Here is a 27,623-nt window from a genome sequence, read left to right as displayed (position 1 = left end):
AACACTGTTGGAAATTTTTTAAAAAGCTTGGAAACAGTAAACATGTTACAGGTGTCTGGTTAAAGAACAAAGACCTGGTTAACTCTCGCAACTGGAAAATGATACCCAATTTAAAAGAATGAGGTAGGAGCTCTATGTGATGAGGGAAAAGATCTCCAAGACAAACTGGAAAAAAGAAGTTACTTACTTACATAGCAGTGCATATCATCTGATTTCACTTGTGTAGGGAGGGGACAATTTGACGCCATATGCAGAGAAACTTCTCAAAAAAATAAGCTAAGTTGATACCTAATTCCTTTTAGAGAACGAGAACTGCTGGTCGCTGTTCTCTAAACCGCTTTAGAGAGCCGCTACACCACTTGTACTTTTCTTTTGTTGGAATTTATCACGAGCCTGTGAAACTGCTGGGGCACCTGGGTGGCTCAGTTGGTCGGTCGTCCAACTCCTGATTTCAACTCGGGTCATGATCTCGTGGTCATGCGATCAAGTCCTGCTTTGGGCTCTGTGCTAACTGGAAGGAGCCTGTTCGGGATTCTCTCTCTCCCTCTCTCTCTGCCCCTCTCTGCTTGTACTTGCTCCCTCCCTCTCTCACTCTCAATAAACAAACAAAAAAACATTAATAAGATAAAATAAAGTGCTTTTCTTAATACAATCTTAATACGATGACAGGGTCAAATGATGCTATTAGCAAAATATAGAAAATTTAGGCATTTAAAAAAGTTACTGACAGAAGACATCATGAATAAAACCACCTTGTCAGAGAGGATTTGATAAAAGGTAAATTCTCTTGATACCTAACTCAGCACTTCTAGGCTAAGATGGCAGAATGAAGGAGCATCATAGAATGTCCCTCCTGTCATCAACCTACAAAATGAACAAAATTCAGCACAAGGGGGTGGGGGAAGAATTATGCCATAAATAGTGAAAAATGGTGATGGCAAAGAAAAAAAACTAGAGAAAATTCTGAAGTAAGCAGCACGATTCAGCCCATGACCCTTATTCCACTCCTCAGAAGCAATGTCAAAAAAAAAAAAAAAAAGATTAAACCAAAAACATTTGCAAATTCTCATGGACACTCTTCAATTTGCAGAGAAGCCATTTACAGTACTTAGGTAAGGCCCCGGAGAAACCAAGGGGAAAACGATTAGGAGGAGAACCACTACAAAGCACCGTGGGACCTCAGCAGAGGCAGGAAGGACGGCCTGACTTGGTATCATTGAAAGACACTGGCATGAGTGGGGAATGAGCACGACAAGCGCACGGCACTGGGACACACCGTGACTGGGCAGAGTGGAAGCTGGGCTCTCCTCAGAATAAGCACAGGCCTAAGTGCTTCAACAGGCACTGCACTCTGCCCAGCCAAACCCGCTTCCTCTCCCAATACCACGGGCTCAAACACTGACACCCCTCAGAGAGGAAAACATATCGGCGGTGGGGTAGAATCCTGGGCTGCCTCAGCCTTCTCCATAGCAACATAGTGGAGATAGTGTAGCCTACCAGTTAACTGCACAGGCTCAGAAGCCATATTGGCTGGGAACCTACACCAGCAGTATTATCTATGTGACTTTGGACAAGGTAACCTCTCTGTGCCTCAGTTTTCTCACCTGTAAAATGTGGAAAACAGTTCTACCTCATAAGACCCTTGTGAGAATTAAATAAATATGCTAAGTGTTTAAAGAAATAGTACTTGGCACATTATACTTAATAAATGCAAGCTGTTATCATTAATATTATAAGTTCTGAGGGAAAGAATCATAATCAGCCATGCCATCTTTCACGAAAAGAGGCAACCTGTATTTTTTTTTTTAATTTTTTTTTAATGTGTATTTATTTTTGAGAGAGAGAGACAGAGACAGAGACAGAGCATGAGCGAGGGAGGGGCAGAGAGAGAGGGAGACACAGAATCTGAAGTAGGGTCCAGGCTCTGAGCTGTCAGCACAGAGCCTGATGTGGGGCTGGAACCCATGAGCTGTGAAATCATGACCTGAGCTGAAGTCAGATGCTTAACCAACTGAGCCACCCAGGTGCCTCCCCTTTATTTAAAAAAAATTTTTTAATGTTTATTTCTTTTTGAGAGAGAGACAGAGCATGAATGGGGAGGGGGGGCAGAGAGAGGGACAAAAAGAGGCAACTTTTATCTTTAAAAAAATTTTTTTTTAATATTTATTTTTGAGAGAGAGAGCGGTGAGAGAACGAGCGAGCATGAGCGAGGGAGGGGCAGAGAGAGAGGGAGACACAGAATCTGAAGCAGGCTCCAGGCTCTGAGCTGTCAGCACAGAGCCTGACGTTGGGCTCGAACCCATGAGCTGTGAAATCATGACCTGAGCTGAAGTCGGACACTTAACCAACTGAGCCACCCAGGTGCTTCCCCTTTTTTAAAAAAATTTTTTTAATGTTTATTTATTTTTTGAGAGAGAGAGAGACAGACCATGAGCAGGGGAGGGGTAGAGAGAGAAGGAGAAAAAGAGGCAACCTTTAGATGCTGATAAACATTAGAAAATTCAGGGACTATAATATACTTTTTCTTGGGGGAAAGGACCTCAATACAAATTAAAAATACCAAGAGATAAATCGAAAGAAAGAACTAAGAACAGTGAAGCTGTGGGGGGAAAAAAATTGGTGTGTTTCAGTGAATGCATGCAAATATACAAGTAAAACTGAACAGCTGAAGGTTTCACGGGTACAGGTCTGAATGTAAATAAAACCTGACAAAGTAAAAATAATATAGGCAAAGATAATCTGAAGGTGGAAAAAGAAGTATAAAAGAACTCATGATTTCAGTCTTCCATACTATAGGAGTTAATTGATTCTGTCTAAAATATACAGGTGGTAAGGAAATTCAAAGGAAAAAAAATAACCAAATATCTTAATAATGTTTCATAATCTTTTCTTCCTTCTTCATCACAGTGATCATTTAAGAACTAACAGCTCTTGTAATCTTGTAGTAAAAAAAAAAAACATTTGTCTGGAATTCAACAAGGTCTTCAGTTTTTCTTTCAATTAATTTCTTTTTCTTTTGAGAGAGAGAGAAGGGGAGAGAAAGAGAGAGAAAGAGGGAGAGAGAGGGGGAGGGACAGAGAAAGAAGGAGAGAGAGAATCCCAAGCAGACTGCACTGTCGGCACAGGGCCTGAAATGGGGCTCAATCTCATGAACCATGAGATCACGACCTGAGTCAAGATCAAGAGTCAGATGCTTAGCCAACTGAGCCACCCAGGTGTTCCTCTCTTCAATTAATTTCTTAATCTGTTAAACTCACGTAAAATTAAATAGTTTTCTAACAATGCACGTGAAAAATAATGTCATTCTCGTAAGTTATCTTACGTAAGTGTGCCTCCGTCCCTGTCTCGTGTACATACATATAAAACAACGTTTGAAAGGCTCACTTCAGCAGCATATATACTAAAAAAACACTTGGTAAATTCTAGGCAGTGAGGTTTTGAGTAGTCATTATTTTCTTGAACTCTGAATTTTTGTATGACATATATCACTCTTATAAATAAAAACTTACTAATTAAAAAAAAAAAGCAGTTAATGGTTAGGACCAATTTCAAGTAAGTCCTATGTATCGCAAAGCCATAAGAACCTCATTCTATTAAGCGTATGTCAGTCTGTAAAGAATTTCAAAGTCCATCCAACATAATTGACTCACCAGGAAGTGCTGCTTTACTTATAATTCCTGTCAGTAGAGCCAGTTCCTGCAGGGACCCAGCGCTCACGTCCTGGCAGCGCAGGATTGCTTGGATGGTATCAGAATGCGAAATGAGAAACTGCAACACCTGAGCCAAGGAGAAGGGAGAGAAATGGAAAAAACAGAGGTCAACAGGAGAAAATTGTATTATGAATATATAATTCATCTTTTTTTAGTAACACTGAAGCCAGAAATTCAATGTCATGAATCACAATGAACGTAATATAAGAATCATCTTTTGCATTTATGTGGCTTATTTCTTCAAGAAGCAAATATTTACCTAAAATTCACAAGAAAGATCATTTCAAAGTTTAGAAATTACTGTATTTAGAGGCTACAGTTGAAAAGTATAACTTAGAACTACTGTATGAATACTGTTACTTAACTCTCAGTTTCTTTTATTTTTGTCCAAGTGGAACTAGAACAGGAGTTTAAAATAAATGGATATAAAAATGACTTACTGAATTTAAGTTGCTCTATAAAAATCTGATTGGCCTGACATGGGGACAATCACATAAAAGCTTTTGTTAAATTCTCCTTTTGATATGGTAAATACAAACGAGAGAAAAACCCTGCCCTCTAAACTGCGCCCTTCCACACTGGCATTTTCCAGCCTACCATCATGGACTCTAGTTTCACAAGGGATGTCTCCTCAACTCGATTAAATGCCTTGAAGGCTGAGCCTCTATGCCAAAACAAGCCAAACATCTGAATCACGCGGCAACTGTGTCCCTTTTTAGGTTTTAATTCAGATTCCTGGCCTTAACCCATAACTGCTGGATGTGGTGCTCCGTAATCTGTGTTTTTAAAACAAGCTCCTTGGGGGATTCTGCGATAGCCAGTACAAGAGTGGCATCAGACAATCTTATATCATCACAACGTCCCACTTGGAATAAAAAAAATCTTAATCTCAATAAAAGAGAAGACAGGGGAAGTCTCTGAGTTTTAAAGAACTGACCCAAAGGCCACATATGAAAGGGGTAAGATGTACTAACGCAGTATAAAACAAGATGTCTAGGCGCCTGGGTGGCTCAGTCGGTTGAGTGTCCGACTCTTGATATTAGCTCAGGTCATGATCCCGGGGTTGTGGGATCAAGTCTCACATCGGGCTGCACACCGAGCATGGAGACTGCTTAGGATTCTCTCTCTCACCCCCTCTGCCCCTCCCCGACTCGCGTGCTCTCTCTCTTAAAAAAAGGGAAAAAAGAAAAAACCGGGTGCCTAGGTGGCTCAGTCTGTTAAGCGCCCACCTTCGGCTCAGGTAATGATCGCATGGTTCTTGGGTTTGAGACCCGCACCAGGCTCTGCACTGACAACGTGGAGCATGCTTGGGATTCTCTCTCTCTCCTTTTCTTTCTGGCCCTCCCCCACTCAGGGGCGCACTCACGGGTGTGCACACAAGCACATTCTCTCAAAATAAATAAACCTAAAAAATTAAAAAAAATACATAAAACAAAACAAAACACGGTGCTATGTTAGAAACAGCAGCATTCTACCCTGGTGACATAAGCCTGGAGACTGAAGACAGGGAAAGCACATAACATTACCATGAAGTATTGGGACACAGTTCTGGAGGGTGTTGCAATAATAGGGCAAAACAATAAAGACTCCAGAATCATAATGATAAGTCTAATCGGTGAATGGCTAGATTATATATTGTATTATTAGTTTAAAGAGACAAAGATTTCTTTTTTTGAAGGTTTCAACTGAAAAAAGAGGAAAATAAAACGAATTTCTGGTGCTCAATGAAAAAAATTTTAGATAATTCACTTACTTCAATTACTTCGTTCTCTAAATATCACAATTAAATGTGCCATTATCATCTATCCTTTATACTTTCTGCAAGGCCTAACATAGTGTATGGCCTCTCGCTAAATCCCTGGTTAAACCACATTTTAGAAGCAGCTTATTCCTATCATCATAACCACTTCCCTTTACAGAAGAACACGTTTTGAGCTCTTGCTTTCCATCTCACTATTCCATTCTTCACTGTGGGGTTTCATTCAAATAAGAGTATATGTAAGAATGGGCCAGTGAAGTTCACGCAAGGTACCAGGGGGCTGGCTATCAGTGCCCGAGTCTACCACAGTGGACGGTAAACCCATGGACGCTGTCTATGCCTAGAGTTTCTGCAACTCTAAAACGCAGCCCCTGCACCAGACGACCTCCAGGCCAATGACTCTTCTTACCTGGCCTGCTGCCTGCAAGTGCTGGGCCGTGCTGGACGTGAGGATGACCTGGCACAAGCGGAGAGCCGGGAGCAGAATCTGCCGGTAGCGGTCCACGGGGGCAGGGATGAAAACTGGCGGGTCTCTCATGCCAAACATGCTTCATTCATTTCCACCCAACAAGGAGAGAGCGACAGTCCAAGAGTTAAGGGACGCTAACAGTTCCTGCCCATCTCCATGGCAAACAATCACAGGTGCCTGATTAAGATGTGAGGCTACTAATGAGAATTCTACATCTCATATAGACAGTAAAAACAGAGTTATTCCAATTATGAAAAAACTCAGTAAAGAAAATCTGCATAATTTGAAGACAATGCTTGAAATTTCCTAAACATATTTATTCTACTCTGAAAGCTCCCTTGGGCCATAGAAACTATAAGCAAGAAACAAATAAAAACAAGTTATTTTCCCCAAGTTTCCCCCTCCTATACCCACAGCCAAAAATGAATCTACTTTGCCCATTAGATTTAAAAAATCAAGACTTTAAAAAGTTAAAACGAAGTTGTAAAATCACTTAAAAAAAATTTTTTTTAATGTTTATTCATTCTGAAGGAGAGACAGAGCATGAGCAGGGGGAGCGAGAGCGAGAGAGAGAGAGAGAAAGACAGACAGACACACAGACACAGACACAGACACACACACACACACACACACACACACACACACACACACACACAGAATCTGAAGCAGGCTCCAGACTCTGATGGGGGCTCAAACTCATGAACCATGAGATCATGACCTGAGCTGAAGTCAGAGGCTTAACCGACTGAGCCACTGAGGTGACCCTAATATCACTGAACTTTTAAGATTAGGTATTAATAAAATATTATTTATTATAAATATTTAAATTTTTGGACAAAAGAAAATGGTTGCCGATTGAAGAGAATGGGCACAAAATACAGAAATAAATAAGAGAAAAGCTTTGCACAGACAAGTGATTATATGCCAAGACCCAAGGAATGTAATTAACTCAATCCTCTTTATCTAAGGCGAAAATAATAGCTGTCATGTTTAAAACTTCAGAAAACAAAACAACAAAAAAAAACCTACAACATTTCTTTTCTGGAGGTAAAACAGTTCTATAGTTAATCCTAGAAAAACTCAAATATTCAATTTGGCAATGGGCTTATGAAGAAAATTAGTAAAACAGTGTTATTTACTTCCAAGAGGATAGGCTAACAATGCTGCAGCCAGTAGACAAAAATGAAGAACAAAAACAAAAACAAAAAAACCCAAAACCCATATTCAAACTGAACCAAGAAATCTGTTAAGAAGCTTGAAACTTAAAATAATTTGACTAAAAGCTTTCAAATGTACAAGCAGGTGGCAAAACGCTACAAAAAGAAAAATATAAAATACTATTCAAGTCATCAGGAATAAGAAATCCACAACAAATGATAATTTCACTATAATACTTTAAAGGACCAGTATAACTAAAAATATATATTCTATTGAACAGACCACTAAAGTTGGGAAGGAAACCATTTACTAACAAAATGCTCTCCTATTTCCCTATTACTGCTCTAAAATGGAAAGCATTAGGTCCTTCCTACTCTTACCCTTATTAGCAACTTCCATTTACTAGTAAAAGGCAGGGATGTAGGACCAAAATTAAAGTTATCAAGGTGAAAGAGTACTGCTCAAACAGAATGATAAACCAATGGCGAAGATTTCGTTTGGAATTTCTTTTTCCTCACTAATCCTTTACGATGAAGGAACAGTACGGAAACAATACCAGCGTATACGGACACTTACCCCTGCGGGTCCATCTCTGGGCGCATGTCATAGACCTGGCACTGCGCCAGTCGCACTATCACCCCAGACCTCAGCAGCTCTAAAGCGCCCTGCTGTATCTTGGCCACTCTTGTAAGAAATGCCTAAGAAGTTACAAAAGGAAAAGCATCAATACAGAAATCATATCCAAGGGCCTCAGATAAAAATGAGACTCTCTCACAGCATATTTCTGATCTCTCATCATACTGAAGAGAAATTCCGAGCTAGCTCTGCGGGGCACATTATACACGGGATTCTCCGAGGATTAAACACAGCATATCTGAGGTGTCACAGTACAGTGCCTTGCAAGAAACAGTATTCAACTCAACTGTAGTTCTACTTATCATCATTATCATCATGTGGGCATATGGGGGGGGGGGGAAGATGGTTTTGCTCATAGCTGTATCTCTAGCACCTACTGCCACACCTGGCATATAATAAGTATTTAATAAACACTTGTTGAATAAATAAAGGAGGGGGGAGTTAATAACGGGTCTAAGACTTTAGTGCTTCCATTATTGTGACTCTGTAGTATTCTCAACCAGGAGGAAACAGAGAAAACAAATCTGAAGGAAAGGAAATGATGCATTATATATGGTATTGAAAATCTCGTGTTTAAACTAGAACCAGCACAGCTACGTTGGAATGTTCCACAGGCAGCTAATACAGTCTGAATTCTGTGGCGAAGAGACAATTTTGCTTACTGCTCTCCTCAGAGCACTCAGCGTCCCATTATTCCCCATCATCAGCAACCTGAATGAGGAGCAAGCAGTTCCATTACCCGGCTAACCCTCTCGGGATCACTTCAACTCATCTTTGGCATGCTTTGAAGCTACATTTCTAACACATGTTCCAAATTTAAAACTCTTTGAAATGATTACAGCTTACATGACAGAAATACTAAAAATGTCGGCCACATTAACGTTCTTTAATACAGCTATTGCTCTAAGAGGAAGTGAGCGGTTGATCTAACTTCAAATGAATACAAAGTCTTACCATTTTGGATTCGTAAGTATAAAGGGCTTTTAAGAGGGGAGGTTGTGGCGTTAATAAGCTCTGCAAAGTATGGTCATCTTCCACCAAGCTGTCCACGAGCACCTTCAAGTAGCCACTGTTAGAAAGATACAAGAGCCACTGCTGCTGTTTATCTACAGAGACGATCCGATCAAGTAGAGCCAGTGCCAGCATCTGAAGAAGAACAAATCAAAGCCCAAAACATGGAGATGGCTACCAAAACCAAGGACAGAAACTCCCTTGATATGAAAATATTTAGAGCTTTTCTTACAAGGGAAATGGTAGCTTGCAATTACATTTTATTTATTTATTTATTTTTTTTATTTTTGAGAAACTTGAAAGCTATGTATACAGAATCTTGATTTATTAATAAAAGGAGAAAAGAGACTTGTTAAAAATAGCTTTTTCCCCTAACTGTGAAGTATTACATGCACATTACAGGAAACCTAGAAAACACAGAAAAGCATATAGAATATATGTGGCCTGATAAACACTGCTACTCCATTTTGGCCTCTCTCCTCTTCAGTCCTTTTTCTATGCATAACAACACTTAAACTGTTGTGTTTTGTTTTGAACCTAAGAACTTACTACACAGTTTATATTCATCCTATTTCTTAAAGGCCTGTTTCCCACCATCTTCAAATACGTCTGACCCCTGAACAACACGGGGGTTAGGAGCACAGTTGAAAATCCATGTATAACTTTTTGATTCCCCACAACCTTATAATTACTAAGAGCCTACTGCTGACCAGAAGCCTGGTGGATACATAAATAGTTGATTAACACATATTTTTTATCTTATATGTATTACATACTGTATTCTTCCAATTAAGTAAGCTAGAGAAAAAAAAATGTTCAAAAAAGAGAAAATACATTTACAGTTCTGTACTGTATCTGTCAAAACAAATCTGCACAGTAAGTGGACCCACGCAGTTTAAACCCGTGTTGTTTAAGGATCAGCTGTATATGATTCAAATACTATGAAACTCTTCATTAGCAGGAAGTTATCTTCTTATTGTATTATCACCAGTGTGGTACAGTATTTTAAAGAATTATAAATGCAAATTCCCCTCCACAAAGCAAAGAAAGACATATTCAGTATAAAACCTGTGTACCCAGTATTCTCTTAACCAAAGATCTTTATTAAGCAGCATTTCTACCAGTGTAAGGCTAACCTCACAATCAGCAGAAAGATTATGCTGAGGGAAAATTCTGAACTGAGATTCTGAACAGAAATAAAGAAAACATATGAATAAATAAAATAGAAATTCCAAATTATAACAAATAAGAAAATTCAGTAGGGGCGCCTGGGTGGCTCAGTTGGTTAAAGCATCTGATCTCAGCTCAGGTCATGACCTGGTGGTTTGTGAGTTCGAGCCCCGCGTCGGCTCTGTGCTGACAGCTCAGAGCCTTGAGCCTGCTTTGGACTCTGTGACTCCCTCTCTGTCTGCCCCTCCCCTCTCTTTCTTTCTTTCTCTCTCTCAAAAAATAAACATTAAAAACAATTCACTAAAATATACTGCAGACAATAATTCTCAATATATAACATGCATTTGCAAAGTTAATTCAGTTTATACCTTAATAAGTCAAAATATTTATTCAATTGTTATACTAAACAGGAGTTACTGTACCCTTCCAATCTCATGGCCATCACAAGCATCTCGACAGACCACTTCCATGAGGGCAGCACCGTAGCTCTCAATGATGGCTATGTTTTCTCGTTGTAATTTACTAAATACATCTTCAGGGGCTGTCAGCCTTTCCCACATGGTTTTCTTGGCTAAAAGGGTTACAACAGAAAATATTTAAAACACCCCAATAAAGAACAGTGTGATGACTGAGCAATTACACTTCATATAGAACAAGAAAAAAAAATCCCTCCATTATTTCATGCAGTACCCAAGGGCCCACCAACCAATGGGTCTAGGCAGCTAAACTTCAAAAACACAATGCACACATTGTACACTAAGGTGACAACTGTGTTATGAAAAGGATAAACTCCCTATTCTTAAATAAATCAAATGAACTACTTTTTTTAATGTTTATTTTTGTGAGAGTAAATGCACACATGTGCGTGCACATGAGCAGGGGAGGGGCAGGGGGAGGGAGAGAGAGAATCCCAAGCAAGCCCCATGCTCGGTGCAGAGCCTGAGGTGGGGCTCAATCCCATGAACTGTGAGATCATGATCTGAGCCAAAATCAAGAGTCAGACTGACTGAGGCACCCACACGCCCAAAATCAAAATGAATTATAAAACAATAAGAGAACCAATATCCTGTATTTATTCTGCTAATCAATCTATTTTCATCCTTTATTGAGATCTATGAGAATTTTGACTAAAAAAAGTTAGGTACAAAGTCGACAAAAATCTGCTTCCAAAAAAATCAGACTTTATTTATATTTTGTAATTGAAATACTTATTAAAAATACTTATTAAAAAAGCATACCCCTTATGAAAATACTTTAAATATACAAAGATAATTAAAGATAGGATCATATATTTTACTAAGATTCATGTAAACCTTCTAGAAGAGTTTCAAAAATGTATTACATAAAGCCATAACCTGTATTTCAAACCAATCTTATGACTTTTTACAACTACTACACGGCAACTATTTTTAAATCAGGGAAAAGTTCTCAAGATGAACTGATCAGAACGGAGAGTATAAACGAAGAAGGTTTAATCATGAAAAATAAAAGTAACCCACATTGTGCCTTACGTTCCATTATAATGTTCGCAGAAGGCAAACTTGCAGAGTTTTAATAATATTTTTCCCCCTCAAATATTTTTACCGCTACTTTTAATTTTGTTTCAGTCGTACTTATTTTTAATTTCAATAACTGTCAAAGGAGGGTATGGGATTTTTATGTTTCTCAATCACATCACTCCCTCACGTCATCTGTCCCCATGTCCTGCTCAACCTCATCTTCCACTCTTTGGAGGCACTCTTTGCCTCTTCCACTGGCTGCCACCACACGAGCCTTTCCGTCCCTCACATTCACCACTTTGGTCTCAGGATCTCTGCACTTTGATCTTTCGGGTTTTTCCTCAGATCTCAGCATGGCTGCCTCGTCTTCATCATTCCAGCCTCTAACATCACTTCTCAGCTACATCCAACTCGCCCTACACATACGCAGCACAGCACTATCTCATTTTCTGCATAGTACTTATTTACCAGTACATCAGGCTGTGTTACATCCGGATTCTGTCTTGCCCACCATTATTGTCCTGGTATTTAGCACAGTGGCTAGCACAGTAGTACAACATTAATTACTGACGGACAGGTTAGAGAAAGCTCAGAAATGTGCTCCAGGGATGCCACCAGATGCCCTCAGGATGGGTTTTCGAAAAGCCAGCCTGAGGAGCTATAGCATCTTTTCTGGTTTACACACAGGACCGCTACAAAATTGTCTGAATAAAGGTTGTGAATAAAAGTCTGAAAGCCACTACTTTGTAATTTGTAGTTTTAGCCACAGATTCCAGATTTCAAAAAGGCTGAAATGAGGGCAGAGGGCTGCTGGAACATCACTCTCCGGACTCCTCGACACAAACCCTGAGACACTCCTCCAAGAGCCCCTACGGCTTTACAGAGAAAACTGAAATCAAGGGTTGCAGAAGACCAGGCTTAGTCGTAAAGAAACAACTTGATTTGCGTTTTCCAACTGTGAACAGATCTCCAAGTTCCACATTTTATTAACAGTACCACCTAGAAATAAGAAAATCCTAAGGCTGCAACTTAATTAGAACTTTCTTTTAAATTTTTGTTTTTGGAGGGTAAACTAGTTCATTAGAAACCACCAAGTGAGTTTCTTTTACACCAAACTGTTCCTTCTTCCAACATACCTTATAAATCACTGCCATACAAACTTTTCTAAATACCAACTTCATAGCACTTTTCTCAGTAACTTAACGTGGCTATCAACTGCTTAATCCAACTAGCTTTAACACTGCAATTTCATTTGCAAGGTCATTAATATGGACCTACCCTTTCACTCCATTTCATTTCCCATCAACCGTTATTTTCCACAACCCTTGCTTATAGCAAAGACATCCTCCTTAGTCTTTACTCCCTCCTAAGTTTGGGCCTTGCTTGAAGAGCCCTCCATTTATTCCTATGTAAATACAACTTCACCTGCAAAGCCCAGTGAAAGTCTTGATGTTCTTTTTTCTCATACCTCTTATAATTTATACTTGGGGTTCAAAAACTAAGGGCTGAGAGCAAAATCTGACCTGTTTTTATAAAGCTGTGATGTGACAGAGCCATGGTCACTCAACTGCAGTCTCTGGCTGCCTTCACACTATAAAGGCAGGGGTGAGTAGCTGCAACAGAGAGCATATGGCTTGCAAAATCTAAAATATTCACTAACTGGCCTTTACAGAAAAAGTTTGCTGGCATCTAGCCTGTATCACCCAACTTAATGCTTCCTGTTTTATAAATATATATACTGCCATTTATACTAGAATATAATCCTTATGAAAACAAGAACCTAATTAATATTTCCTGCTTTTGGAATAAGTGAAAATAATCAACCACCAAATGAGATCAGATTTTTATTCATATTGTGAAAAACCGGAAATAATCTAAATGTCCAAAACGGACAAGCTAAGTGATGGTATACCCATAAGTGACAAAACGTATAGAGCTATTAAAAATATTATTTAACAAAGAAAAAAGCTCATAAAATACTGAGTGAAAAGACAAGGGAGATTTTAAGTCAATATGGCTGGCTATAACAAAATGTTGCAATGGTTATCTTAGCAGGGTAGAATGTGGGGCTTCTTCTTACCTTTGTTTATTAATATGTTCTAAATTTCCTCATTCAGTATTTATTTTGAAATAAAAAACAAAAGCTAAAATATTTTTTAAATACCCAATTATTAATTTTTAATCAGGTTCTCAGGTTCTAGGACTTGACTCAGGTTGTAAAAAATAAAAGTGATGAGAAATGTACATCTAAATTCACATCAAGCAAAGAGCCTGCATTTTACTACACACACCCATAGCTATAGCTAGTATTTTTAAGTCACTTGTTGGAATCAGACTCAAAGAACAGAGTCCAGAGCAGGCAAGATGTTCTATATAATCCTTTTAGTCCCACGACTTTATGACTTATAGGTGTATTTATACTATAATGCCAGATCATACTAATGCCTAGACCATAACAATTTTTAATGTCACAATAAGATTATCAAAAAAAATTTTTTTAAGTTTATTTATGGGGTGCCTGGATGGCTCAGTTGGTTAAGTGACCAATTCCTGATTCAAACTTAGGTCATGATCTCACTCACGGTTCATGGATTTAAACCCCATGTTGGGCTTCACACTAATATCACAGTCTGCTTGAGATTCTCTCTCTCTCCCCTTTCTCTCTCTCTCAAAATAAATAAACTTTTGAGAGAGCGAGAGAGAGGCAGAGAGAGGGAGAGGCAGAATCCCAAGCAGGCTCCATGCTGTCAGTGCAAAGCCCAACTCGAGGCTCAAACTCATGATCTGTGAGATCATGACCTGAGCTGAGACCAAGAGTTGGATGCTTAACTGACTGAGCCACCCAGATGCTCTGGTTCTCAAAAATTTAATAATGGCAATAGGTTGTCTTTTCTAATCTTCTTTTTTAAAAAAGATGAATAGATATTATGGTTTCACAAAGAACAGGAATATTCTTGCTCAAAGGTCACAAGAGCCCAAAAGAACTATGAGCAGAGAAGAAAATTCCTTATGTTTATGACAATTTCTAATTCTTACTTATAAAGAAAATACAAAACTGAGTATCATTAACTTACCAAATTTAAGGGGAAAAAGAGCCAATTCAAAGGAAAGAGAACCTATGAAAAAAGCTCATAATGAAAGTACTTAAAATTGCAACAATTTAATCCATTTTACTGAGATTATACAGAACATTCAAATAGGGCTAATCTTACAAAAATAAAACTAAGGAAGATGCACTATATCATGGCTCTGATGTGTTAGCATAACTTTATAAGTTGACTTTATAAATAAACTTTTATTGAAAATAATAATCTTATAAAAATGTGCTGAAGATGTGTATCTTTGTAATATCTGTATTTAAATGTGAAGTATTTTTATAATACTAAAGCTGAAGAAACAAACGAATAAAGAAATTAAGAATACAGCAACAGGGCTTCATATTAAACATTTACGCTTTGGTCAAATTATCTGTATTTTCTCCCGTGGTCACTGGTAGAAATGAGAAAAAATAAAAGATGAAAAGAATAAAAAGAGGGGTGCCTAGGTGGCTCAGTCGGTTAAGCGTCCAACTTCTGCTCAGGTCATGATCTCACGGTTTGTGGATTTTGGCCCGTGTCGGGCTCTATGCTGACAGCTCAGAGCCTGGAGCCTGCTTCAGATTCTGTGTCTCCCTCTCTCTCTGCCTCTCCCCCATGCGCACTGTGTCTTTCTCAAAAACTGATAAAAATCAACACTTAAAAAGTTAAAAAAAAAAAAAAAGAATACAGAGAGAGTCATGATGTCAACTCTTGTCAACTAACCCCCAGAGATTACATATGCAAACAAAAATGTCAGATTTTAACTGCACTGTTCTTGACATATATGAATCTTCCAAAGAATTTTACTCAAAGAATATATGCTTTTGTTTCTCCCCAGATCTGCATTGCCAACTCAAGTTGATGGAGTCCACCTACAGTGATTTTCACAAAGCTAATATATGCTTAAGAGCTAACTGAATTTTCTTTCCCCTAAACTGTGTGCTCATATCCTTTGACCATTTTTTCTACTGGGTTTGATTCGTAGGTGTTCTTTACGTATTAGAAATTAGCCCTTTGTACTATGAGCTACAAATACACTGCTGGTAGGTATTATCTATCAAATTAAAAAGAAATAATTACAAATTACAAAAAGACAACAATAACAAAAAGGATGAAGACGTGAGATGCTATGGCCAGGAAAAGGAACATTCTATTAAAAACAGAGAAAACTGGGCCACCTGGGTGGCTCAGCTGGTCCAGAATCCCACTTCAGCTCAGGTCATGATCTCACATATTGTGAGTCTGAGCCCCACATCAGCCTCCACCCTGACAGTGAGGAGCCTGCTTGGGATTCTCTCTCTCTCCCTCTCTGACTCTCCCCCATGTGCATGCTATGCTCTCTCTCTCTCTCAAAATAATAAACTTGAGAAAAAAAATCAAGGAAACTGATTTCTAATATCAGATGTGCCACAGACAAGCAAGTCATTTCGTCTCTGTGAGTAGGATTCTTTTTACACAAAACAGGAAAAATAGCTGCCCAGTATTGAGTATACATAGTTATGTTAAAAATAAAGTAAAAGAGGTATGGAAAAATAAGTATGTAGACATTAAAAGTTCAGTTCCTGTTTTAAAATAAAATAGAAAGTAGTACCATGTCAAAACATGCACATACACATACAAAAGTAGGTATCAATAAATATTTATTAAATTTAGTATTTCTAACTTGAAACTTAAAAACACTAGTGTCTAGGAAATACAGTGCTTTGCTATTAAAATAAGTCCAAATAGGGCACCTGGGTGGCTCAGTCGTTCAGCATCTGACTTTGGCTCAGGTCATGATCTCACGGTTTGTGAGTTCAAATGGCACATCAGGTCTGAGTTCAAGGCCCTGATTCGGGCAAAACATGAGCCCTGTGTGAGCCCTGCTTCTCTCTCTCTCTCCTCCCTTTCTCTCTGTCTCTCTCTGCCCTTGCTCACTTGAGCCCTGCCCCCCCCCCAAAATAAGTAAAATAAGTCAAAATAAGCAGCAATTAAGTGGTAAAAAAAAAAAAAAAACTAATTAAAGGATGAAATTAAAAATACATCATTTGAAAATTAAAAACAAAGGAGAATTTTCTTTTGTGGTCACACCACTTTATTTCATCTTGATAATGACGCCTTATAAAAAGTATGTTGTAGAGCTCTACCTAGTGGTTAAGTAATGACTTTGCCAATTCCACTAAATCTAATGTTAAAAAATTTTCAGACAAGAGGAAAATGGAGAGGTGTGCTGGAGGGGGAGGAGTAGAGAGTGGAATCCCCATTATTATCTCTTAAGAAAAGCTTCTCTCTGTTTAAAAAGCTTCTCTGAACTATTCTTTTGAATGATCCTAAAAATTTTTGTGCTTTGTTCAAGTGGGTAGGCCATTTCTACAAATACATCATTTGGCTATTATTATCTCCTTAGAAAGATATGTAAAAATATTAGCCAGTAAAGAATAATATGAGATAATCTGGGTCTTACACACAGAGTGGTTTTTAAGAATCTGTGTACAAAATAGCAAATACTCATAAAGGTTCTCAGACGGGTATCGGAAGTCCATTATCAAAAGGTGCTTATGACAAGTTCTTAAATAGCAGGACATTTCTGGTGTAGAGTATTATACATTCATTTGCTGAATGGCTAAAAACATTTTTCATATCTGGAGACCAAAAAGTCCAGATTATTACTCTTAATTAACAATGCTAATTAAGGGTGCCTGGGTGGCTCAGTCAGTTGAGTGTCCAACTTCGGCTCAGGTCATGATCTCATGGTTTGTGAGTTCGAGCCTCGCGACAGGCTCTGTGCTGCCAGCTCGGAGCTTGCAGCCTGCTTTGGATTCTGTGGTTCCGTCTCTGTCTGCCCCTCCCCCACCTGTACTCTGTCTCTCAAAAATAAATAAATGTTAAAAAAAATTTTTTTTAAATGCTAATTTTATTTTAGAAAGTGGGATTTATCAATATTTTAAATAGGCATTACCTTTGACCAAGAAATTCTACCTCTTGGAATTTATTCAAGAAAAACTTCACATTAGTACAAAAAGATATAGGTACACTATTGATGAGGGTTTAAACTGGCAGAAAGCCATTTGGTAGGAGCTTTTTTCTTTTTTTTTTCATAGAGCACTCACACAAGTGGGGGAGGGATATAGGGAGAGGGAGCAAGAGAATCTTAAGCGGGCTCCACGCTGAGCGTGAGGCTAGATCTCACAACTGTGAGATCATGACATGAGCTGAAATCGAGAGTCAGATGCTCAACTGACTGAGCCGCCCAGGCACCTCTGGTAGAATCTATTAAAATAAAAATGCGCATAGTCTTTCACATGGAAATTTTACCATGAAGCATTCTTCTTGAAAAATACAAAGGCATATAACGGAACATTTGATGCAGCATATTTGTGACAGTAAAAAATAGAAACAATGGAAGTGTCTATGAATAATGCAAATGGTTAAATAAACATTACTTCTGTATTACAGAACAACGGAGACATCTGAAAAGATTCAACTAGATATGCACCGTGATGCTCTGCAAAGGGGAGAAAGACATGTACACGCTATGTACAGCTGACTGTTCAGTGGGACCAGAGAAAGAGAGGGAATTAAAAACGCATACAAGCTAAAGTGGTATTTGAGGGGTTTTTTTTTTATAGTACTCATGTAGTATCGTCTTAATTTTAAAAACTACACATTCGGGGCGCCTGGGTGGCGCAGTCGGTTGAGCGTCCGACTTCAGCCAGGTCACGATCTCGCGGTCCGTGAGTTCGAGCCCCGCGTCAGGCTCTGGGCTGATGGCTCAGAGCCTGGAGCCTGTTTCCGATTCTGTGTCTCCCTCTCTCTCTGCCCCTCCCCCGTTCATGCTCTGTCTCTCTCTGTCCCAAAAATAAATAAACGTTGAAAAAAAAAAAAAATTTAAAAACTACACATTCTTCCTCGACTTCACATAAGTGCTTTCATGATTCCATAAAGACTCATTTATTACAGCTTTACCTAGCCAAAAGACGGAAAACGGGTTTTTTTTTTTAACTTAATCTCTACAACAGAATCTCTAAAAATCTCTGAAACAGAAAAGGTTAGAAATCTATCTGGTTCTACCTGCTTCTAATGTGTCTGGTTCATCTGGTCTCTGGGCGATCTGTAAGTAATACAACAAAGAGCCATACAGGTGTGTCCTCACTCGCTGGAATCCACCACCTAAGGAGATACAGAGTACAAACCCTATTTCAAATGAAAGTTAAAACAAACACAAAAGGTGTGATTTGTAAGAAATTTAGATGAAAAAACCTGTCTTCAAAATGAAGTCTAACAGTTTCTTCAATATGATGTGAAGCGAAGAGTCTCCAATAGAAGCAAAACCCACCACCGGGTTCTCTGCTGGAGAAGGTGACGCGAACGAGCTATCGAGCATAAAAGCGTAATGGGTCTCTCCGGGTCCCAAGACTAATGGTTGCTTCTGTTCAGTGCGAACGGCTTGGCTTAGGTGGGCAGTCAAGGTGAACACGGCACCTGCTACCACTGGCATTAACTCCTGTGCTGCTTCATCATCTAGTATCTTAAAGCAGAAAGACAAATCAGCTGCAGTCATTAACAGGTTTTATATACCCTGAGCTTTCACCTACCATTACGAATATAAGAATGGAATGTCATTGATCAAGGAAAATAAAAGCTAATATATAGAAAAATTTTAATATGATACTGGTAACGTGTGTTCTTAACCAGAAGGGATTCCTATCAGGATTCCTTAGAGAGGTCTTTAATGTAAATTCACACAAGTGGTCACCCACCAGAGTGTCCCATTCAGTATGTCTGGGGTGGGATCCATCCGTGTATTTTTAAAAAGCTCCCTACGTAATTGTGATACATACTTTGGTTGAGAGCCATTACTGTACAGAAGACTTTCTCAAGGATCGCCTTAACACTGGCAATACACAACTCTTATTTATTCCTAACATAAAAGGGGAAAAAAAGGATGGTGGGAAACTGTGTTTTTAAGTAGTATATAAAGATCTGTTCAGCAATACGGGAAGTAATTAGGAAGTAAGGAAGTTCAGGAAGCAATTTAGGAAGTACGTTACCTTATCATGCACATCTTGTAAGATATCACGGATAATCAGTTGCCGATCCTCTGCCTGAATGAGGTCCTGGGGACAAGCTGTCAGTATAATCTCCACCAGCTGCCTCCATGACTCCAGCACGTGCCGTTTTGCATGAAGACACTGCAACAGCTTGTTTCTTCCTACCACATACTGAAGTATAGTGCTGATTTCCTAAAGCCACAGAAATTGAATCACAAGGTTAACAAATGGGCAGATAATGTCTTTTACCAAAAGGGTCCGATTGTAACTTTATCTTTTTTAGTAATCTCTACACCCAATGTGGGGCTCCAATTCATGTCCCTGAAATCCAGAGTCGCACGCTCCATCACCTGAGCCAGCCAGGCACCCCAACGGAGTCCTATTTTTCAAGAGTTATTTATTCTGTCAGTTAACCTGAACACATCTGTAGTATATTTAGGAAACCTTCCACATGCATGCCAGTCAGCAGAGGTGGTAGGGGTTTTTTAACCCCATTTTCTTTGTAGTATCTACTTACACTTACTCTAGAGCACTGGAATTGCCTAAAACTCAAGTTCAAGGGCATGTCTCCCTGACATATCTTTTCTTTCTTTGCTTCTTGCTTTGGCCTAGCCACCTGTGTTTCCATGTGTATGGTTCTTCTCACCTGATCTCTTACCCACTGCTCCCCACCTGTGATAAAAAACCACTCTCTCTTCCCTCACCGACAGAGAACAAGGGAAGTCTAATACACAATATGGACAGGTTGCAAATCCTAAACTAGCCTAGCAGAAAAAAAAAACGTTATTTACTCTGGCATCCAGATATTAACTTCAGTTTAGTTTACAAGTTTTAAAGTCAAAAATGGAAGATTCCATTAAGGTTTAATTTCAAGTAGTTTACTGATGAACTACATGTCAATTTACAGTTTTGTCTTCTAACTGGCAGTTAAATAGGCAGAAGATTCAAACTAACAAGTTCTCAATAGGGCTTACCTCCATCAGGAGAGGTCTCTGTCCTATGGCTGCCATACCCTGGAGGGCATTTACTTCAGCTACAAGGACTCTATGAAGAAGCTACGGAATTGAGAAAAGAGTGAAAAATCAGACCATTTCAGAATAATAACCTCTAGCAATTACTATAAACTGCCCTAGTGGAAACAGTTTTGGATACCTCTATATATAATCTATAAGTGACTGTTCGGTCTCCAGTCAAAAACATTAGGTGTCCCTCACATTACTGAGTGGGACCAAGGAGCCTCTGTGGCAGGTAAGTTGGCGCAAATGCCCTTGGATATCTTCTTCCTATTAGTGAGACCATTACCAGTTACCTGGTAGAGAGTAAAACCATTCCATAGCTAGGTGGCATGACTACTATCAGGAAGGAGATGGGGAACCTTTTAAAGAGATAAAACTAGTGTCGCCTATTCTGTTTCATTTCCCTGTTGTTAGAAAAGTGAAAACCACAGTCTAATAAACCAATACCCTTATCAGAAAACAACTGCATGGTTCTCTTTTTGTCTGAGGACTCAAAGTCTAAACCACTTGATACTGCACACACTTTAAAACAATCCTTACCTTGACATTGCAGACTGTCTGTCCCCGTAAATTCTTGTGTTCACAGTTAGCAATAACTTGCTCGATCTGGGCCCGATCAAAGAAATCCAACTGCAAAGGCTCAGGGATCTCCTGACTGAAGTCAATCGAGTCAAGAATGCTTAGAATCTTTCGACGTACTAGAAAAAATAGAAAGTGATTCAATTTTATTTGGGACAGTGAGGAGAAGAGCAAACCATTGTACTCAGCTCACTCTCAAAGATAGTGCTCAATAAAGGGAGTTGAGGGGGTACCTGGGGGGCTCAGTCGGTTAAGCGTCCAACTCTTCATTTTGGCTCAGGTCATGATCTCACGGTAGTGAGATCGAGCCCCGAGTCAGGCTCTGTGCTGAGCATAGAGCCTGCTTGGGATTCACTCTCTCTCCCTCTCTATCTATCCTCCCAGCTTATGCTCACACTTTCTCTCTCAAAACAAATAAATCAATGTTGGGGGGCGGGGGGGAGAAAGAAAGGATGTTAAGCCCAGAAATGGAAAACTGTGTTGAAATCTAAATGTGATTTTATTTCTAATACATCCATTTGCAAAAACATTTTTTCCCATTCATTCATCCTAGTTATAAAAAAGTTATTTTTGAATGACAACTAATCCTTTCTATAGCTCTTCCATACCAGTTCAGAATTTGCAGATACAGGCATCATAATTATCTCTTCAAATTTAAGCAATTTAATATATACCTATAAATTTATTATAGATTCAAAGGGTTTTACCTTTTGTAGCAGTGTCAAAGTGAAGGAACCCAGAGACAGACCTATTTTCATCTTCTATTCCTCCTTCACCATCTGTTAGAGCATCAATAATAACAGATCAGGAAAAACAACAACATACTCAAAATTTATTTGGAAATAACAAGGTATTTTTTTTTCTAGATCACTGTTGCTAGGTCAGAGAGCCCTCTGCAAATGCATAATTGAAATGCAAAGATGATGAGAACTTAACCAACATTCATCTAATTCTTTCTGTCCCCAGGAGATCCACTTCACAATTGTAAAGAGGATAATCAGAACTCCCAAAGAGGCAAGACCCATTCCCACCAATGCGATGATTAGAAAAGCTTATGTTTAATTTGCATGTATAACACACATTAAAATACCTTGGGTCATCCTGGCTCAGTGTGGCAAACTCCACTGAATATTTGAATACAGCAGAATGTGGATGCTTCAAACAATAATCAAATAGCAATTATGGGATGAATTTAAAAATTTTGCGTTTTAAGGAAAAAAATTCTAAAGACGGAAAGAACTTGTTTAGCCTACAATCACACGCTAAGCGCAAGACTGCGGCACATGCCTTCACACGGACCGGTCAGCAGCACAAGAGAACAAATGGCAACATGTACACACTCACCTGAGTACGGTCTCACAGGCATGTCGTCCAGTAAGAGATGTAGGAGCCTCTGGGTATGTGACCGCTGACGATTCAGAGAAGTTACCCGTAGTTCTATTGAGGCAGTCTTCATTAGCCATGACATCTGGTTCAGCATAGACATTTCATACTCTGCAAGTTAAATACATGAGTTTAGTTTCCTAGAGTATAATAACAGGATCGTAACAGATCTAAATTCCTTAACTCGTCAGGTATTTGCTCACGTAACATACTCCATAATTTATGAAACTTGGCATCATAATAATTTATCACCCTGTAAGAAAATTAAAAAAGCAAAAACAGATGCTAAGAGAAAAAAAATAAGCACATCCATGTCTATAAAGACGAGCCAAAGCAAATGAAGAACAAAAGAGAATCAATTTTCCATTACCAGGATAATTTCACACTTATCTATAAAATTCTAAGTCTGTCCTACTTTGACATTAACACAGACTTCATACTTAAAAACAAACACTAATTCTCAAATATATAACTTGTAAAAAAAAAAAAAAAAGCCCTAATATGCAGTTTGACTTTTATTTCATAAAACAAATACCCAATGCATAATATTATGATCTCTCTTAAGATAATCCAGGACATATGATTTCACATATAATTAGGGTTGGTCTTCACAGCACAGCAGCCACAGCCCTGCGCTACCCTACGGCTGTGGGCCTCAGAAAGGGCTACAAGGTGACCAAGAGCATGAGAAAGCTGAGGCACAGCCACCAAGGGCACCTCACCAAGCACTCCAAGCTCACACGGGACATGAACTGAGAGGTGTGTGGCTTCACCCCACAAAAGCAGTGTAGTGTGCGGCTGCTCAAAGTCTCCAAGGGCAGGGGGGCTCTCAAGTTCATCAAGAAAAGGGCAAGGACACGCATCAGCACCAAGAAGAGGAGAAGAACTTAGCACATCCTGGCAGCCGTGAACGAAGTGGCTGTCGCGAAGGACTGAGCCCCTCCCCACTCTGCACACACTGAAACGCTTCCAGAAACAAAACCAAAAATGAAACCTGAAATCAGGACTGGGAATCACTTATACAAGTTTCTGACTCCACAATTTTTAATATGCCTGATTTAAAGTCCTAAATTCTAACAGTATAAACATAAAACACACCAAATAGTACTACAACCACACCCCTACCACCACAGTAACAGGCAAAACTCGTTTTTTTTTTAAAACTAGGTTGATTTTTAAAAGACAGATACAGTAAGAGACAAAGCATTAACTTTTCTTTCTAATTAGGTATAAAGGAGGGTTGCTTAAAAAGCTTATAATATAAACAGATCTTAGAATTAAAAATAAGACATGCTTATTATGAAAATGAAGCGAAAAATGTTTGTCATTAGATAATTCCCAAAGTTCTCTCATTTCATCACTCTAAAACGTGGATTAGAAGCAGATAATTACTAGTAATAAAAATTTATTATGAAATCTGTAAGCTTACACTTCCCAGAACATAAATAAAATACAAAAAAAAAAAAAAAAAAAAAAAAAAAAACCTTAAAAAAAACTCCATGGACTGTAACTGTCTAGATATAAATCGAATTCAGAAAATTGTTACAAATTGATCAGAAAGAAAATTATATAAAGTAGAATCCTATAAAAGAGAGGTAGCCTGGGATTGCATTGGTCAGGTCAATAAACTCAGTTATTTCCACTATACTTAGCTTTCTATTTCTCATTTCAAGATCTCAAGTGGTTTCAATACGTACACAAGAAACAAAAGTAAAACAAGCATTTTAATTAAACACCATCACTCAAAAAATCTAAATTTCCAGAATCTTCTCAGATAAATATTTTCTTATCTCTTCAACACAATTTAAAAATTTTATTTGGTAGTATAAGGATCAAATTCCATCCCTGACAAGCTATTTTTAAATAACTTTATGCCAGCAGCTAGAACATGAGGCTTCTCAGTGACAAATTACAAAAGCAACCCAAAATAACGAAAAAAGCAAAGTAACAAAATGAAACGGAATTCCACAAATACTGTAACTGCTACCCTGAATGTTATATAAATAAAATCACATAGACTTCACAAATTAGTTATAACAATATGGGAAAATAATGTCCTACCTTTGTTAGAAAAAGGTAAATGTTGCAACTGTGAAAATAAGAAATCCTGGCTGGTTCTCAAGTACCTCATAGTAGGACCAGATGTATCAGAGCACGCACACAACTGATATATCACCTAAAGAGTTAAAATGAAGTAAAAAAAATCCACAAATCATTTCTTTTGTGTTATAAATTGTAAGTTAAAAGGTGAACTTAGATTTACTAAACAGAAGCTAAGACCCATCAATAACTTAAGAAAAATGGATAAACACAGATGCTCAGTTATAAGCAATCATTAGCACCCCAACTCAAGGATACAGATTGGAATAGTGCTGATGACATTATTATACAACTCATGTTTAAGTCAACCTCAGTACGTTTATTAATACATATAGTTAATTAAAAAAGTATAGTAGAATAGTTAAGTATTTTAACTATTACTAATAACAAATCACTTGGAAGTAACTTCTAAAAAATTTTTTTAGCATTTTAATTCACTTTTTGAGAGGCAGAGAGAGACAGAGCACGAGCAGAGGGGCAGAGAGAGAGAAAGACACAGAATCTGAAGCAGGCTCCAGGCTCCATTCTTTTTGATCCGACGCATAGCACAGAGCCCAAAGCAGGGCTCGAACCACGAGCCGTGAGATAATGACATGAGCCAACATCGGCCACTTAACTGACTGAGCCAACCAGGCACCCAGGAAATAACTTCTAAAAACCATACTTAATTCAGTTGAACCTTAGGAAGGTAATAAACTTACCAGGATTGAAGTAATCAAAAAAATTACAAAGAAATCCAGATTCAACTAAATAACAAATATAAACTCTAAATTAAATAAAAATTTAACAGAAAATAATAGAATTGGGGATAAAGGCTTGCTTTTGTATAAATATAAGAAATACCCATTAGATACATAAAACTTTCCATTAGGTATATGAGTATCATATACCTAAATAGATAAAACGGCAAAAAACATTTGAGAGGAAGGAAAAAACATATAGCCCACCATCAAAAATTGTCCATCCTTTTTAGTGATAAAAAAATTAAGGGGCACCAGCATGGCTCAGTCCATTAAGTGTCTGACTTTGGCTCAGGTGATTATCTCAGTTTATAGGTTCAAGCCCCTCTTTGGGCTCTCTGCTATCAGCACAGAAACTGCTTTCGATCCTCTGTCCCTCTCTTTCTCTGCCCCTCCCCTGCTTGCACTCCCTCCCTCTCTTTCTCTCTCAAAAATAAATAAACATTAAAAATAAAAATTAAGGCCTCACTGGCTCAGTCAGTAGGGACTGCAACTCTTAATTTCGGAGTCACATGAGTTTAAGCCCCACATTGGGTATGGATCGTACTTAAAATAAATACATACATACATACCTACATACATACACACACACATACACACATACATAAATACATAAATACTCAGTCAATAAGGCAGGCCTCTTAATGTAAACAGCAAAATTTTTAACTATAAAAAGCAAATCCTGGAGTGCCTGGGAGGCTCAGTTGGTTAAGCATCAACTTCAGCTCAGGTCACGATCTCACGGTTCATGCGTTGGAGCCCCACATCAGGCTCTCTGCCGTCAGTGAAGAGCCTGCTTCAGATCCTCTGTCCCCGCCCCCCTCTTTCTCTGCCCCTCTCCCACTCATGCTCTCTCTCTCAAAAATAAATAAAACTTAAAAAAGCAAATCCTAGTATTTGGCAAAGTGGTAGTGAAAACTTTCATTTGTGAAAGATTTATTTTATACATACTTATTAGATGCTTTCCATGTAAAAGGAATTTTAAATTCATCTGTTATTGGCACTACTTAATGCATACTATAATTGTCAAGATTACTTGCAAATTAAAATCTGAAGTCATGGGGCACCTGGCTATTTAATTATCAGTCGATGAAAATGTCGGGACAGAGGCTTACAGGGTTCTAACCTATGTTTTCTCTGGGAGCAATGGTTCAATATTCGCCAATTCAGTGTTCACTGTCAATTTATAAAACCAGTAATGACAATCAACTGCAAAACCATGTCTGAAATTATATTCTTGTTTTAAATGTTTATTTATGTATTTTGAAAGAAAGAGAGAGAGAGAACGAGCGGGAAAGGGGCAGAGAGAGAGCGGGAGAGAGAGAATCCCAAGCAGGCTCTGCACTGTCAGCACATAGCCCGGCATGGGGCTCGAACTCACGAACTGAGATCATGACCTGAGCCAAAACCAAGAGTTGGACACTTAACTGACTGAGCCAAGGCACCTCTGGAATTATATTCTTAAAATAAACAAAAAACAACAAAAGTAACTAAAGGTGTTTGTTAGAGCAAAGTAAAAACTTGGATATAAAGTACAGAAAGTTCATACAGAGAGGGGGAAAGGACACAAAACTGTCAGCTGAATGTAACTATACAAACAGGTATACACAAGGAAGAAAGATAAGAACACAAAGTAAAAACTTAAATAGTTCTGCAGATGCATGTTGTCTTTCAAATAGCTTTGACATTATTTTTGATACTCTATTAACAAATAAAAATTTGATAAGCTGATAATGAATGTCTTCAAACAAAACAAAATCAGTCAATCGTATCAGATGATCAGTTAAGAAGATACAAGAATAGAGGCTCAAAGATGTGGGACGAGTAATATATTAGAGGAAGGACACACAAAAGGAGTTCCCAAAGCACTACTAGCCATTTTACAAGCATGTGCCTAAAAACCTCCCTAGTTCCCAAGACCAGGCAAGAAAAATGTCCATCCTGAGAGGAGAGAGCACAGGTCTAGGCTCAATCTCAACTTCTGCATGCAGAAAGTCGCATACTGCCAGGAGACGAAGGTATCAGTAAGGTCCAAACTAGTTCCCTTTGCTACAATCAGAGTTATCTAAACTCACAAGCTCTTCAAAGTTTGAATTTTTTTTCTGAAGCAGAGTGAAGTATAAACCTATAGGTGAAGGAAGCATCTTTCATGAAAAATGGAGCAGTGCCTCATTAAAATGCAGATTCTGACTCAGCGGCCTGGAGTGGGGCCTGAGATTCTGCTCTAACAAGCTCCCAGGAGTGCTGCTGCTGAGGCTGGACCATGCTTGGAGTAGCAAAGTCACA

At 38.6% G+C, this 27,623-nt stretch overlaps 1 protein-coding gene across 2 annotated transcripts in view; it reads right to left on the bottom strand.

Moving 5' to 3' along the window:
• NUP205 (nucleoporin 205) overlaps positions 1-27,623 on the bottom strand; it is an 86,124-nt gene that overhangs the window by 13,463 nt on the left and 45,038 nt on the right. For both annotated transcript variants that reach the window (XR_006716570.1, XM_045495776.1), the window contains exons 23-35: positions 24,559-24,673; positions 22,459-22,608; positions 21,822-21,893; positions 21,076-21,233; positions 20,494-20,574; positions 19,520-19,711; positions 18,729-18,996; positions 18,540-18,638; positions 10,336-10,484; positions 8,687-8,878; positions 7,673-7,794; positions 5,879-6,017; positions 3,651-3,777 (exon numbers count right to left, since the gene is read on the bottom strand). Coding sequence is in view for 1 of the 2 variants with exons in the window: in XM_045495776.1 (XP_045351732.1) it covers positions 3,651-3,777; positions 5,879-6,017; positions 7,673-7,794; positions 8,687-8,878; positions 10,336-10,484; positions 18,540-18,638; positions 18,729-18,996; positions 19,520-19,711; positions 20,494-20,574; positions 21,076-21,233; positions 21,822-21,893; positions 22,459-22,608; positions 24,559-24,673 (1,864 nt within the window). In the remaining variant the exon portion in view is untranslated. The remainder of the gene's footprint in view (positions 1-3,650; positions 3,778-5,878; positions 6,018-7,672; positions 7,795-8,686; positions 8,879-10,335; positions 10,485-18,539; positions 18,639-18,728; positions 18,997-19,519; positions 19,712-20,493; positions 20,575-21,075; positions 21,234-21,821; positions 21,894-22,458; positions 22,609-24,558; positions 24,674-27,623) is intronic.

The sequence above is a fragment of the Leopardus geoffroyi genome, chromosome A2 (genome assembly GCF_018350155.1).
Source record: "Leopardus geoffroyi isolate Oge1 chromosome A2, O.geoffroyi_Oge1_pat1.0, whole genome shotgun sequence".
In the NCBI taxonomy this organism is placed as follows: domain Eukaryota; kingdom Metazoa; phylum Chordata; class Mammalia; order Carnivora; family Felidae; genus Leopardus; species Leopardus geoffroyi.
This window is presented reverse-complemented; position numbering and strand designations above follow the sequence as displayed.